This window comes from Myotis nattereri (assembly GCF_964212035.1).
Source record: "Myotis nattereri genome assembly, chromosome: 4".
NCBI lineage: Eukaryota > Metazoa > Chordata > Mammalia > Chiroptera > Vespertilionidae > Myotis > Myotis nattereri.
The window spans coordinates 33,390,855-33,407,093 of record NC_138079.1 but is presented as its reverse complement, the minus strand read 5'-3'; the positions used below and the strand labels follow the sequence as shown (position 1 = coordinate 33,407,093).

At 44.2% G+C, this 16,239-nt stretch overlaps 1 protein-coding gene across 1 annotated transcript in view; it reads right to left on the bottom strand.

Annotated features, from left to right (window-relative positions):
* The window catches only part of RGS7BP (regulator of G protein signaling 7 binding protein), a 94,079-nt gene extending 79,325 nt beyond the window's left edge, over positions 1-14,754 (bottom strand). Inside the window, exons 1-2 of the mRNA XM_081089110.1 lie at positions 13,885-14,754; positions 12,797-12,963 (exon numbers count right to left, since the gene is read on the bottom strand). Of these exons, the coding sequence (XP_080945236.1) occupies positions 12,797-12,963; positions 13,885-14,049 (332 nt within the window). The 5' untranslated portion in view covers positions 14,050-14,754. The remainder of the gene's footprint in view (positions 1-12,796; positions 12,964-13,884) is intronic.
* Between the last annotated feature and the right edge of the window lie 1,485 nt (positions 14,755-16,239).

Below are 16,239 nucleotides of genomic sequence, written 5' to 3'. Positions count from 1 at the left end.
CTGAACAGATGTGGTAGCTGAAAATGTATTTCATCTTCAGAAATATTTGGGTGCAGGTGAGGGGGAATGGTTTATTCTTTAATTCTAAGACAAATAAGGCATTTCCACAGTGATGGAATGATATTAAAAGATGAAAAATCAGAAATTATCTGTTTCTTGATACTGAAAAAAAACAAAACAAAACACTTTACATAATTCCTCAGCTCAGTGAGTAGATGGCAAGAATGGAAATAAGAATTCTAAGCCAAATTGGACTGCTTCAAAATTAGTCCCACTAAAGGGAATAAGAGTCTAAAACTCTGAGCCTGAAGCTCTAACATGCCATAATTTTGGCCAAAGACTGAAAATCCCACGAGGGGGGCAATTTAGATGAATCCTGGTATGATTTCAAACTCCATTTGCTGAGGAACAGGAGTTCCTATGGATTTACTAACAAGGGTTTTGGGTATATGAACAAATGGTGTTTTGAGATCGGTCTGGGAATCTCTTCCCAGTCTCATTTCCTCTGAAGCTTTCTTTTCATCCAGCCTCAATGCAACTTTCTTGAATGTCCCCCTCTCCCTAGTGGGAAGCTGTCTTTCCTTTGAGCCCCTCCAACACTTAGTATCACTCCTCACCCTTCTCTCCATTTTTTTTTCACCCCAGTACTCACTGGTGTCCTGGAGTGGCCCTGGGAGGACAGTGTCCCTGCAAATGTCCTCTCCTGGGGAGAAGCAGGTCGGTGTTGAGACCCAGAATTCAGTCTCCCGAGACCTGAGGCCATGTCTAACCCAACGTGGTCAGTTCTAGTCTTGGCTCAGACAAACACACGAGGAGGTGTCAAGGATGGAGCAACTTGAGTAGGCATATGGAGGAAGAAAGTCTGAAAGTTTCGGGGCCCAGAGAGAAGTGCTTGAGGTGTTTGGAATGCAGAGCCAGGATCAGTTCACATTCTCTGGGGCGGCTTCAGTGGGGCCATCCTGTGTTATTTCCCTTTCTTTCCTTTCGAACTGAGGAAACTTAAAACCCTCAAATCAGCTATTTGCCGGCTAAAGAGACCCTTGTCCTGCAGTATGTCCAGGGGAGGAGAGACTCTGAGTGGAAATAACAGCCCATGGCAGTGGAAGGGAAGGGGGGCACGTTGGTCAATCCTGGGGCCCCTCCAAGAAGGACAGGGGCACGTTGGGAACACATTATCCCACTGGATTCTAAGTGAATATTTCAGATGAACTCATTTACTTGTGGAGTCATAGGTTCAAAGGGTACAGCACATGAGTTGCTTCTCTACACATTTGAACTCCTATTTCTGTTTCCCTTGGTTCAAGACAGACAAATAGTGTCCCCTGAGGTTTACTCACTGTAGGAAGCCTAGGGCCACACAAATATAAGAGAAAGGACACTGCTACTTGCTCTTCAGAGCCAGTCTAAGCGGCGGTATGCCCTTTATGAAGTGTCTTTCCTAGCTACACCCACTCAAGCGGAGCTGATGGCTGCCTCCTTTATGCCTCTACGCTATCATCTGTGTATCTCTATAACCACACGGACCACACTGTTTTGCAATGATTTATTTATAGGTCTGTCCTTACACAGATTCTAGGTGATATGGTCCCCAAGGGCAGGGGCTGTGTTTTATTTATCTTTATACTTCCAAAGCCTAGCATGCAGTCTGGCCCATAATGGGTGGTTCAATGTTAAATGGATATATGAGTGAGCTACAAACTAACACGGAGATGGGCAGAAAGGAGAGGGAGGTGCTGAGGGATCTCCTGGCACTTCTTTCTCTCCATTCCAGCACCCTTTTCCCCACTTCTCACATCCAAGCGCCCTACCCTGATTGTCTCCCCCGGCTTGCGAAGGATGCCTCAGGAAGCATCACTTTGGCTTACAGACGAAAGTATTTTTGTTCTCCCTGGACAGCAAATTTGGAGAGAGATGTATGTAAATCAGATCAAATAACCTGTAGCCAGCACAGCCACATGACTGCCCTGGCCAACTAGATGTTTATGGAAATATGCCTTCTGAGAAAGCCCTTTTAAAAGGGGGCACGCTTAATTGGCTACATCTTTGCCTTTTGCTCTCTGTCTTTCCTACTTGCCTTGCACAGGGACACAATTTCTTGGGGCCTTGAGGAAAAGGCAGGGAGCACTATAGAAATCTCAGTCCTGATATCCTTGAATCATGAACCAATGCTTGCTGTCCCCTACACTGGGTTTTTAAATATGTGAGAAAAATAAACCCTTATGTGTTTAATTAAGTCACCAAAATCTGGCCTGTGTTACTTGCAGATGAAGATGATTCCAAACTGGTAATCCAGTCTTTCTCTTTTCCCCAGACATGGCAGGGTTGGTTCATCCTAGGATTTTTACACCTGCTAGTCCCTGTGCCTGAAATGCTTCCCTCCCAGATCATCAAGTTAGAATGTCACTTTCTCAGAGGGGCCTTTCGGAATACTCTATCTGAAAATAACTTCCTGCCCTGCATCCATCATTCTTTAATAATATCATCCTATTTTTAATTGTCTTCACTGCATTTATCACTATTTGAAACATTCTCTCTCTGGCTTGTTTCTTTTTGTCTTAGTCCATTTGAGCATTACAACAAAATGCCATACACTGGGTGGGTGGCTTGTAAATTATGGAAATGGATTGCTCACAGCCAGAGTCTGGGCAATCTAAGATCAGGCACCAGCATGGTTGTGTTTGGTGAGGACCCTCTTTGTGGCTCATAGGTGGTGCCTTCTTGCTGCTTCCTCACATGGTGGAAGGGGCCAGAGAGCCCTCTGGAGGCCCTTATATAAGGGCACTAATCCCATTCATGAGGGCTCCACCCTCAGGGTTTAAGCACTTCCCAAAGGCCGCACCTCCCAATATTATCATATTGGGCATTAGGGTTTCTACATATGAATTTGGTGGGGACACAAAATATTCAGACGATAGCAATTTTTTCAATCCTCCTACACCAGTGATGATGAACCTATGACATGCGTGTCAGAGGTGACACGCGAACTCATTTTTTTGGTTGATTTTTCTTTGTTAAATGGCATTTAAATATATAAAATAAATATCAAAAATATAAATCTTTGTTTTACTATGGTTGCAAATATCAAAAATTTCTATATGTGACACGGCACCAGAGTTAAGTTAGGGTTTTCAAAATGCTGACACGCCGAGCTCAAAAGGTTCGCCATCACTGTCCTACACCATCAGTGCAGGAGCCTTGCCTATTTTGTTCAGAACTGTTGTATTTCTAGCACCTAGAAGAGTGTTCTGCGAATAGGTTCCCAGAAAAGGAGATGACTTCCAGAGTTGGAAATGAATATATTTCCCCATAGAAATACTGTCATAGATGTTGAATAGGTTTATAATTTATGGAATTATGGGTTAGAGAGTCCCTGTCAATCTCAGGTAGATTTTCTAAAATTGATTTCTTGAGTGCCACTCCTTATATCCTTGCAGGCCCTCTCCCATTTCACATCCGGCCTTCTGAAAATTCTATTCGAACCCTTTCAAAGGCATCTTCCCTAACTTCCTGCTCTCCCACATGCTTTTCTAAACCACTTATCTTTTTCGCGAGTCCATTTAAAAGCAGTACAATCTTATTCCATTTGAGACCCTACCCTCTGTTATGGTTTTCTGTGTGGGGAGCATGGTGGACTATGATGAGATGGCAAGTACAACCTTGACATTAAGGAGAGTAAATTATTGCTTTGAATAGCTAAAGAGTATGCCTTTACAGAGAGAAACCATAGATGTTGTAGACTAATAGGGTAGGGCCATCCTGTTACACACACTTGAGGAATAAAACGCAGACAGTTTGAGTAGGTAAAGAATTTACAAGTTCAATGGTAAAAGGTAAGTCCAGGAATACAGGTTGGGGGCTGTGACAGGCTGTGTTAGTAGTTTCTCAGTACCCATCCTCTCCCTTTTCCTTAGTTATAAAGTCCTCCTTCGGCAACGACAATGAATGCGTTTCCCAGTCTCTCTGTGGGTAGGGGCGCCCTGCCACACAGCTTGGGAGGAAGGTTTGTTTGGGGCTGCAGCAAGAGGGCTGACCTCGCTGGGAAGTGGGGCCTTTGCGCTTCACTTTTCTTCTAGTCTGGAACTTGGGCTGATGGATGGGGCTCCTGTAGCATCTTGTATCCTAAAGTGAGATGGATGGGGGAAAACGAAGAATGGGCAACAGAAAGAGGATAGACAACTTCTGCATTGCCCATTCCAGGGCTGCTCTGCTGTGAGAGGATAACCCTGGTGCCTTTGAGCAACTGCTCTTTTGAAGTTTTAGTTAAATGAAGCCCAATATAATCCATTTTGATGAAGATGCTCACTGGGGAGCTTTAAAAATACCCCGATACCCAGGGTGCATCCCAGATCATTTAAATCAGAAACTCTAGGGATGGAGTTCAGGCATCAGCAATTATTTAAAGCTTCCCTAGTGACTCTAGTGTGCGGCTCAGGTTGAGAATCACTGCTTCAGGCCAACAGGCCTCATCTTTAGCATGTTCAGGAACCTCCTGGGGGATGGAGTGTTGCTTGTTAAAAATTTGGATTTCCAGGCCTCACTCCTCCGAGATTTCATTTCTTTGTCTGAGGGTGCCCCAGGTGATTCTGAGACAAGCAACCCAGGGATCACACTTGAAGAAACATTGCTTTAGACAATGGGAATCTTTGGACGTTTTAAAGCAAATAAGTGATGAGATCAGAGAAGAATTTAAGGTTTAGTTTGGATCTAGTGAATCAATGGAAAAGAAGAGGTGAGAGAATGACACTAAAGAGACCAACTGGGAGGCACTACAATAGTTGATGGCCTGAGGGGACAGGATTCTGAACTAGGAACGTGACCAGAGAAATGGGAATGAAGGAGAGAGACATTAGACACTAAAAAAGATAAAACACTACAGGACTTTGTAACTGACGGAGTGGGGGGAGGGGAACTTAAGAATGTGCTAGGGGTTTGGCTTCTTCCTGTTAGTGTATTTCCCTCCTTCACTCCAACTCAGTTAAACTAGTTCACCATATATCTACAGCTGCAAATGTTAAGCTGATTTTTGCTAACCTGGTGGTGTCTAGAGTTTCCCATTAGATGGAAAGGCTTTATTTGCTAAATCAGCTCTTCTAGTTAAAGGCTCAGACACTTTATCCCAACAAGAGTCTGTTCACCAATTTTAGCATTTGTTTACATATATATGCATTTAGACAAGCAATTAAATATTTTCCATGAGTTTTTTTTATTTTTATTTTAAGTCATGTTTGTAGAGCAGAGGAAATAACTGGGGGTACAGTTACTGCTCTGGAGCTACGATTTATGCGGCTATCCTTTTGGATGAGGCACAACTAAACATTTAAGGGCTAAAAGTTTACAGAATGGATTGAAAAGGTAATCTCAATGGAAAATGGTTATTTAATTATTCAGTATAACACCACCCAGCAGACAGAGGTGAGGGAAATATTTTGTCAGCTAACCTCAATGAGACATAATTACTTCATGAGTAATTCTGTAGTACACACTGCCCCCCGATTTGTTGTAATAATGAGCTCCCATGCCTCAGAAATCCATCTGAAGGGAGCTCCTCAAGCCCTCCATTGTTTAAAAATGAACATAATGACTCTATAGTTACAAACCAGAAAAAAACCAGTCAAATGCAGTAGAAATGTCATAAACTGTAACCTAATCTAATTTCTCAGTTCTTACTAAAGTCTATGTCAAAGACACAGTTTCTTTGAAGAATAGACTAAAATACTAAGTCCCCCGAATGAACGAACAAGACACATCCTCACCGAGCTTGACACCCAGGTGCCAATGCGAATGAACACAGCCTTGCCCTCTTGGACTTCACAGTATAAATAGCAAAGTGACAAATTTTCCTAAAGTTTGGTTTAGAATCTAATTTTCCCTGTAATTGGAAATCTATCAAGAAGGCTCTAACAAGGTGAAAGCCATTAGATTATTAAAACATGAAAAGGCTAAACTTCAACAAGCAACGAGAGAGCGCTTGTCTGGATTCCCTGTCACATTCAGTTTCGTTGCTAATAATAGCACTCCGCTTTAACGGCGAGTCTGTGCTTTGTCGCTGGCTCCAGAGTGTGCTTATGGTCCTTAAGTAGCAGTAGCAGCACCCCCAGGTGACCACGACCTGCTCAGCTCTCCCACAAACACCTGAGAAGGTGAAGCCCTCAATGTGGGCTGTCAGGTGCCTCTCTCACTCCCCACACCTTCTCTTCTGTGGCAGGATCTTGGCTCCACCTTCAGAAACCAGTAATTACATTGGTGAGAGCAAAGTGCTAACCATAATGGGGATTTAGCACCTTTGTGAGCACATCCATTTCACACAGAAAGCCTTCTATTCCAGGGTCACGACCCCCACCCCCGATACGAGCTGCGGTCTCGCAAACGAGAAAACACTGGGCACTGGGAGTTTTTGTGTGAAGGTGTTGAGAGCGTATGTAGGTAGATCTGGGCAAAGCTCCATCCCCATTGGGCAAAACAGGCCAAAGTGTGCATTCTACTGCAGACGTGAATTTGTTACAGGTTGAATTATGTCTGCCTTCCCTGCCCCGAATTCATATGTTAAAGTCCTAACCCCCAGTACCTCATACTGTGACCTTATTTGGAAATAGGTCATTGTAGGTGTAATAAGCTAAGGTAGCATTGGGTCCTGCTACAGTAGGGTGGGCCTCTAATCCAATATAACTGGTGTCCATATAAAAAGAGAAAATTTGGACACACACACACACACACACACACACACACAGAAGAGGAACAGATTCTTCCTTCCAGCCCTCAGAAGGAGCCAGCCCTGCCCACACCTTGGTCTTGGACCTTTAGCCTCCAGAACTGAGGTACCAGACATTTCTGCTGGGTAAGCCCAGTTTGTGATATTCTGTGACTGCAGCTCTGGCAATCTGATACAGAATTGTCTCCCAGCATTATGGCTGATGGTCAGCATGTTCTGCTGGTGCAGATGTAACTCACCTTTCACTGTTTGATCAATGAGAGTTAAACATTTGAAAGCAAAAACACCTGTAATAGGAAGGGGAGCTAAAGGACAGAGTGGGTGGCTTGGCATGCCTGCCAGCCAGGCCTCTGTTACTAACACCCCAGGCCTCCTCCAGCATGTGGAGCAAGGAAAGCTGAGCGAGCTGCCTCCATGGCACCAAGCACTTCTGCGTACTCCACCAGCCCACACGCCGGCCGCTGTCTCAGCCCACGTGTCGAAAGGGAGCATTACTGACTGGCCAGCGCTCTATTCTCCTTTTCCCGCCTCCTAACTTCCCAGGAAACAGAATAGGGAATGGACAAGAACCAGCTAGAAGTGGGCCTGGAAAAAATAGAGCAGAAAAGTCAAGTAGGAATCCAATAAAACTAAAACAGACCCCCTCCAATAAATAAAACAGAAGGAAGAATGAGAAGAGAGATGTTGAAAAGTAGGGGGACATAGGCATGGCCGGCCAGGAAAATAACTGCTGGAGGGAAAAAACCTGAAATTTGTGGGCCTGGGTCTCTAGGATATTCGTTCTATTGTTCCAGAAAGCCATTAGGAAATTAAGATGCTTTCTGTGATCATACTATGTTCACAGCTTGACAAATTATTTCTGGCAGGCAGTCTTCAAACTTCCTCCATAGTGCTCATGTTTTCATAGCTCTGTTCTGTAAACAAATGTGATTCTACATGAATTAACTTAGAACGCTGGAGCCACAAGACTCACAAGTCATTCAAGTTCAACCCTCTCACTGAGATGTATAAAGCTTAACAGACGTGTCCACTGTCACGCAGCCATACTAGAAGGAGGTGAGTAGATTTTATAAATATTATATGATTTATGAAGCCTCTAGGCCAATTTATACAAAGAAAATATTTCTAAACTTAAGTACTTTTGAACCCTCACATCTCCGTATTGTTTTTAAGATTTTAAAGAAGAGGCCTTTTGATAACCATCTGGAAAATATCAACTTGGAAAATTTGTCAGAAGACAATGTAAGAAACTAAGGTAAGCAAAAATTTATTCTGACACAAATGCCCAAACTTCTGCAGATCTAGACACAAATACAAGTATTTATTTGAAAAATATTTGATGGATAAATATACTTTTATATAAATGCATCTTGACCACTTAAATTTTAAATCGTATTCGTAATTACACTGACGCTTAATAATAGCATTTACTGTCTTTTAGTGCTTGATGGATGTTAATTTAATCATCATAATATCATACGCTTTGGTCCTGTTACGTATTAAGCCCATTTTGCTGACTAGAAAACTGAGGCAAGGAGAAACAATATCTTTGTCCACGATCACACTATTTGTAAATGGTGCAGCTAACATGTGACCACCAGCAGGTTAGCTCTGAAGTCTATGCACTTAGCCAAGGTACCAGGTTACCAATGACCACCCTGTGAAGCAACTTGCATATCAGTAGGTCTAGGTCCCTAATTTTAACCAGGTCTGCTCTGGTTTAGGGTCAGTGCTCTTTCCCATCACACAATGTACTGCCTCTCACATTATCAGACTTCAGCTTCACTGTTCACTCTCATCAGCAGACACAAGCAGAAGGCAGTGGAGAAAGTACAGTGCAGTAGCCATCACAGAAGCAGTGCAGGAAAAGGAATCCAAGCCACCAGCTCACCAGCCATAGCACAAGCGCTTGGGTTTGCTGGAGGAGATTGGCTCCTCCAGGTCACTCCTGGCTGGTGCGCTGTGCTCCTCTCTCTTCCTTCTCAGGAAGTGATGTGGTTGATGGAACAGGCACTAGAGCGGGGAGTGAGAGACCTGGGTTCCAGTCTCAGAGCAGCCTGGGACTGGCGGAGTGCCATGGACAGGTTGGGCACCGCATACCGGCTCCCTTAATCCTCTCAACCACATGAGTGAGCATGACACCTGGTTTACAGAGAGAGAAGTGAGATTTAGAGTTGAGGAAAATTCCATCAAGGTCACAAAAGATATTATGTTGCCCAGGTCTGCCTGACTGCAAAATCCTCATGTCTACTTGACCACATTGCCTCTAAAGTCACTTCATTCCTCTAAATCTGACTCCTCAAATATAAAACAAGGTAATGGTGCTAAATTAGTTCTCTCTGTGCCATGGAGCCCCAGGGATTCTTTGAAGGTGTCTCAGAAGTCATTTGGGGAAGGAAGTCCAAGGAGACAGGGCCAAGACAGGCACTAATACACATATACTCACACACACACTCACTCACACAGCAGTGCAGCATCACTTTGGCCTTATAATTCTGGCTTTCCACGTTACGACTGAAGGGGGGATTCTGCTGCTAAAAGAGTGTGGGATCATTTTTGCCAATTAATTGTGAAGGCCCCTCTCTTAGCTTTAGTACCTGGGAGAGGATCAGCTTTGCAAAGGTACAATAATTGCAGTAAATCAAGCCAGTCAGAGGAGACTTCTGATTCACCTGGATGCCTCAGTCCAGAAAACGTCAGATGCCTTTGAAAGAAAAGGCTTCTGACAGATCTAGACACAAATACCCAAACTTCTGCAGATCTAGACACAAATACAAGCGTGGGTAACCTGGGGACTTGATACTTGTAATGGGTCTGTGAAGAAGTGTTTCAATTGTGTGTGTTCAAATGGTTTTCATACTCATGCCAGTTAGTGAGAAATACAATCTGAGTTTTCTTCTTTCACGGTCACCAGTCCTAGGGGTTTTCAATTGGTCAGGAATAAGAGGGATGAAGCATTTGTAGTTTGTTTAAATCAAATGCATTGCTTTTTTTCTCTCTTTCTATTTATCTTGCTTCATGCTTTTTTTTTTTTTTTTTTCCCCCTGTCCTCCTTCAATCTTGTCTCTCTCCTCTGGCCCAAATCAGGTGATAGACAGGAAGGGATTGGTCTTTGTTGGTAAGAAATGAGTGAATTCATGTACTCCTTTCCCTCACTTGTAATCCTACACAGAGCAAACATTGGTGCTTAGATGTTAGCTCTCAGGCCGGCATCTTGATGAATGCTTGGAGAGCCAACTTTTCTTTTCCCCCATCCCTCATAGCTCATATACCTTTCACTAAAAACTACATATGTAGCGAAGAATAAAGCCAAGGAAAGGCAAATGTTAATCGTGGTGATGGTGATCACATCTTTAAAAAAACACACATTAAGGTATACTTTACATACCTTAAAATTCATGTATTTAAGCGTGCAATTTAGTGATTTTTAGTAAATACACAGTTGCATAATCATTACCATCATTCAATTTGGAACATTTCCATCCCCAAAAGATCCCTCAAGCTCATTTGCAGTCACTCCCTGTTCCCACCCCCAGCCCTAGGCAACCACTAATCTACTTCTGTTTCTGACAGATTTGCTTTCCCTGAGTGCCTCATATAAATGGAATCATATAATATGTGGTATTTTGTGACTGGCTTCTTTCATTTAGCATACATTTCTTTCTGAGGTTCATCCATATATTAGCATGTCTCAGCGCTTCGTTCCTTTTTACCACTTTTTTGAACGGCAGCATTATGTAGAGGAAAGAGTGGATTTCAGAAGCATGCAAACGTAGGGCTGGAGCAAAGGTGTGCCACTTCTTAGGCATGTGGCCATTAGGCAAGTTCCTTAACCTCTTTGAGACCGATGTGTAGGATAAAGATAATAATCCCTCCATGAGTTAGCTGGGGTGTGCCGGCAAATAATGGGCTCTCAAAAAATCCAGACTTCCTCTCTACAGTTACCCAAAAACCTTTGCTTTACTTACCCAACCTGCTCCATAAAATTAATATAAAATGAATCCTATAGCCCCCTTCCAGGTTTGAAATGAGAGCCCACATAACTAGCAGCATGAGGAATGGAATTCACTCAGGGAATTACTTCCTTCATTAAAGGAGCCCAGATGGTGAGGAGCTAAAGGGATTTCCTTCAATTAGATTGCTGTCATTTTTTAAAAAGAAGGTTAAACTGTATTTAATTATTATTTTAAGGAGAAAAACATTTCAAATTTTTTAGAATATTTTATAGAGTTGGCCTGACCTTGGTAAGGCTCTAAGAACAGCATATTCTTATAAAACTGCCCCTGTAACATCAACCCTCAGATAACATGTAAGCAAGGAGCAAAGGGCTACAAACCTGAGTAAATAAAATCCATCTCAAATCCTCAAAACGCCACTTTTAGCCATTCGTTTCAGGATCTTCCTTTTCTAAACCTTAGGAGAACCTGAATTTCATATATAACAAAATAAACTAAATTGAACCAGTCCACCTTCTCTGATGAGAACATGTTATCAATTTGAGTTCCAACTAAAAGGAATCCTGATATAACCCCATGATACACTCTTGGGCAAAAAGTTTACAAAGATGCTACTCCTTAGCCCTGAGTATAAAAAGATCTGTTCTAAACCTGTTTTTACTTCTGAATCATTAGTTCTCTATCGATTAAAAATGAGGGAAAACCATTCTTGTCTGGTATGTATCACAGTTGCATTTCTTTCCCCAATTTCTGAGACACTTAATTTCCTCCCACTGTCTCGATTCACTCCCAGATTCACTTCCTGCTAAGTACAGTATAACAGTTAAAACAGAAAAGGAGAAGGCTTCTCTATACTTTTACTGAATAAAACAGGTTTGTAACATTTTATTTCTTTCACTTCAAGTAGATTGGTATACTCTATTATTCATGTAATGGATTTTCTATCTATTTTCATGATAGAAAATGCTTGTTTTTAAATGTATCAAATGCAAACTAGTAATTAAGAGAGGCGACATATGGCTTTCTGATCTTTATATCTCAATCATAGTCACTATGCACAATATTGGCATTAAAAATGGCAAAGAATGATTCTTTCAAGGAAAATTAGATATAATTCCTATAAGTGATCATTCTGCAACATTATCAAGTGATCTAATTTGCATGTGTATTCTGATAAAGCCACATCCACACAGATAAACAGATAAAAGGCTATATCCAAGCTGAACCAAACAATTAATATATTTGTATAAAAATTCTTTCCTTTCTATATTTCCTTATGTGGAAATAGGAACTGTTAATAAAATCCATCACTATTTGCCCCATGTTGAGAGATCAGGAAGAAGTGGATAGAGTCCCAAAAGAGTTTTTACTCACTATATTATCACCTAAAATAAGCGTGGGAATCCAAAAATGTGATACAAATACGTGAAAATAATTGGGGGGCATAAGCAACTTAGGTTTAGTTAGATTTGTGAATTATCCCAATCTTCAAAAAGTTTTCTTATGTTAAAACTTCCCTTTCAGATGTACAGTATGACAACCATAATTAATAACATTGTATTGCATATTTGAAAGTTAGAGTAAATCTTAAACATTCTCATCACAAGAAAAAAAATTAACTTTGTATGGTGACAGTGTTAAAGTCGACTTATTGTAGTAATGATTTCACAGTGTATACTAATATCAAATCATTGTTATATACCTGAAACTAATATAATGCTATATGTCAATTACAATGCCACCAAAGGCATAAATTACCTTTCCTTTTGTATTCTACAGTGAAGAGAGTAAATCAGATCCACGACTTTATTTTAGGGATTTTATTTTAAATGGTATCATAGGAATTTATGTCATGGTATAAATAGTTTAGCGTACCTGGGACTTAGCAAAGATTTTCTCTACTGCACAGGTCTTTGTGCAGATGTTTAGCAACAGATGACAAAATAATCTTGATGATTATACTTCCTTTGATTATTATTTGGACTATAGCTCGTTTAGAGAATCCCGATCTCAGGGTGATTAGCTAAAACCCCAAATTTGCAGAGTTCATCTCTGAGCCCTTGGCCACCATAAGTATGCCAATGTGCATGCATCCTCTATATGAATTACCACATAATGCCAAGTCTCCTACCCTGAGATGGCAGCAAGTTTTTGGTGCGCCTGACGGGCCATTTCACAGCCTTTGGTTCTTGTCTTGTGCATTTCCGCCCGGAGTGAGGGGCAACTGACAGAGACGTCCCCGATAGAAATGACCAACTCTCGGTACAGGGCCACTTGCGTGTTGAACTCTTGGACAAGCTGGAAAAGAAGTGAGTTTCTTTCAAGAAACACTTATCAGAAAATTTCCTATTTTGGTGTACATAAATGGGTTTCACTGACCCTGGAGCCTCCCCCCCTAGCCCCCCAACCTCCCCCCACCCACACACACACACATACTGCCCAATCTTTCTGGTTTAAAAGCCTACAAATTATTTAAAGATTAAAACACAAAGATGGTACATTCTCTTTGTCTTGGGCAAGTGTTTATTTTTTTATGGGGAAGTCCGGTGGTGGAGGCTCTGCTTCCGGACCTGTTGGCCCCCGCCCATTCAGACTCCGTTTCTGAAGGTAGCATAGTTGAGCACTGCCATTGCCACTCTCAGCCTGTTAGACTGCGAGGCTGGGCGCTCTCCTCCAGAATGCTCCGTGGATTACAGCAAGGGTATGAAGTTGAAGTTGATAAAGGCCAGAGCGGTGGTAAGAGGCACACCATCCACCTCCTGCGGGACCAGTGAACTGCCCAGGCTCCAGAGCCTGATGGGAAAACGGGGCACAGCCTCTGACGGGACCGTTCGTCCCCTCCTGGCCCCTCGGCAAGGCCCCCGGGCACTCCGTTTGGGTTTGTTCGCTGTCTCCCCACAAAGCAGCCCCTCCACCGCCCTGTCCTTTCCCTCCCTGGGGAGCAAGCCCTTTCACAGCGTCTTCACTTCCACCACTCTCGGAGGGGAAGAGGCATGACCTCAAGACTCTTGCCCTGGCACTTCTTGGAGGGGCCATCACCACCTGGGTGTCACCCCGGATCTAGGGGACTTCAGATTTAAAAATAGTGCATGTGCACGTGATCGGCATGGAGGCCTGAGGGTGGGGGAGTGGCTGGTACTCAAGCAAACGATTAACACACACAGACACGATTCCCCCATCTCTTCTAAAAAAAAAAAATAAAGCGCAGTTTTCACCTACCATCTTGCAGTCGTCCAGGGTTCGCTGGGTTTTGCTGGCGCTCTCGGAGCCGCTGCCCCTGCGTTCCCACTCCCCGCTCTGCAGCTGGGGCTTGCTGATCTGAAAGATCGAGGAGCGGGTGGACCGGCTGGGGCGCTTTTTGCGCCCATTCGGTGCAGAACTCATGCATACACATCCACCAAGCCGAAGCCTCTGGTGCAGTGCGCCCCTGCGCGGGCGGCCCAGTCGTTGCCCTGCGCCGAGCAGCCGGAGCGAGGACCGAAGCGCGGCGCTCACAGGGCTGGGGCTGGCTGCGCGGGTGGGTAACCTTCAGCCTGAAGGAGAGCCGGGGGAGCGCTGGCTGTGCCCTGCAGCATCGCTTCCACTAGCAGCGAGGAAGAGGCTCAGTCAAGTTCTGCTCAGCAGCATTGCTGGCCCCGTCCCGGGAGCTGGGCGCTGGCTCGCACCACCTTCCCCTCGGCATAGGATGCACGGCTGGGCGAGAAGGAACGCGCCTCCCGGCGGTGCTGAGTTTCCATTCAGATGCGGGAGCAGCTTTTCAAAGCTTGTGCTGCAAGGTGGGGAGGGTGGGTGGGGGGGGGGTGTCGCTCTGGCTTCAGTGTCTTCCCGCAGAGAAGCTGGGTTCCTCTTGCCCCTCCCTCCCCTGTTGCTAGGCCTGGAAGGGCTGGCAGTCCCTGAAGCAGGCAATTGGCTCTAACCGGCCGCCTTGATCCCTCGTCTCCACCGGCTCATCTGTTTGAGGATCCCAAGTGAATCTGTGGCGGGACTGGCGGACGCAGGGAACAGGCCCGCTGACGTCCTTCTCGGCCCCGCACATTGATAGGGCCGGAATACGAATGTGATCCGTCCACACAACCCTCTTCCCCCTCCACAGTTTATGCACTTATCCAATCAAATCCCCGGGAACATCAATTGCAATATTACTTCATCTGCTCTATTATTAGAAACCAAACGTGTCATCAGAGTGGAGCACGTTGTCACATGCTGGGACCTAAACAGGGATTTCAAATCAACTAGTGTGGGCTTGAGGCCTCACTAGCTGAGGCTGCCTGAGGGCCAAAGATTACCGAAGCCCAAACCTAGGAGGGAGGGAGGCTTTTGCTTCAAAAGGAAGATGTCTGGGTAACCCAAGAGGAAAGCCTTGTTTCCCTGAGTTCTATTGAGGTGGTGTTTTTGCTTTTCCTCCGAGGAGGGGGGTCAGGAAGCCAGCAGGGCAGAATGCACTGAGGCCATCAGTCGCATTGGTCCTCATCCCACCCCGTTTTAATTAGAAAATTTTTTGGCTTTGCTTTTTCAGAGTCTCCAGATCCCCAGCTCTGAGAGTTTCCCAATAGAGACTTGAGCAAGCAGGTCTCCCTGGCCACTCAGGGGGACCCTCTTCTCCTTTATGGGACATCGGTGACCCAGGGGCTATGGAGTTGGCCCAAAATGCCTGTCTGAGAGAAGGTGGGAGTGAGTTCCGGGACCATTTAAGTCAACCCTTACCACGCACAGCCTAAGGTTCTTCAGCAGCAAGAGAGGGGACGTGGGCATTTGGTGCCAGTGTTCTGAGAATGCTGACTGCTGTGAATGGCTTATTTGGAGGGGACAAATAAAGAGGTTTGCCACAGGGGAACTAATTATGTGTAGAACAGCCTAATGAAGAACTAATCAAGGTTCCTGGTCAGTCTCATCTCATAGGGGGATATGGAGAGGACACAGCTAGGGAGAGCCAGAGGTAGCTAGGAAGCTAGCACCCTAAGGAGGTGTTAGAATTTTTGTGTGTGGTGTTTTGTTTGTTTGTTTTCCAAGCCACGTAAACATAATGGGGGTGGCGTGGTATAATAAGAAAAATACTTGGTCTTTGTCCCCAGCTCCTGGCACAGAGCTCCTAAAACCTTTGGACTTTCAGGAGTGACCAGGGTGGTAAGCCTCTGGTCCCCAGAAAGACCAAGCCTTGATTTGAGGTCTAGAACTTTCAGCTCAACCCCCAAACTTCTGGGGAGGTCAGAGGGGCTGGGGATTGATTTAATCATGAAAAGCCATAATGAAATCTTCATAAAACCTAATGGATGGGGTTTGGGGAGCTTCTGCATTGAAGACATGGAGTTGCTAGGAGGTTGGCTTGCTCAGACAGCGCATGGAAACTGCGTCTCCCTTCCCATACCTTGTGCTCTGCATCTCTTCCCTTTGGCTATTCCTGAGTTGTATTCTTTATAATAATAGGCAAAGAAAGCACTTTCCCAAGTTCTGTGAGTCATTCTAGCAAATTATCAAATATATGAGGAGGGTATGCGGGAATCCCTGAATTTTCAGCCAAGTCGGATACAAGTGTGGGTAACCTGGGGACGGGATACTTGTAATTGGTCTGTGAAG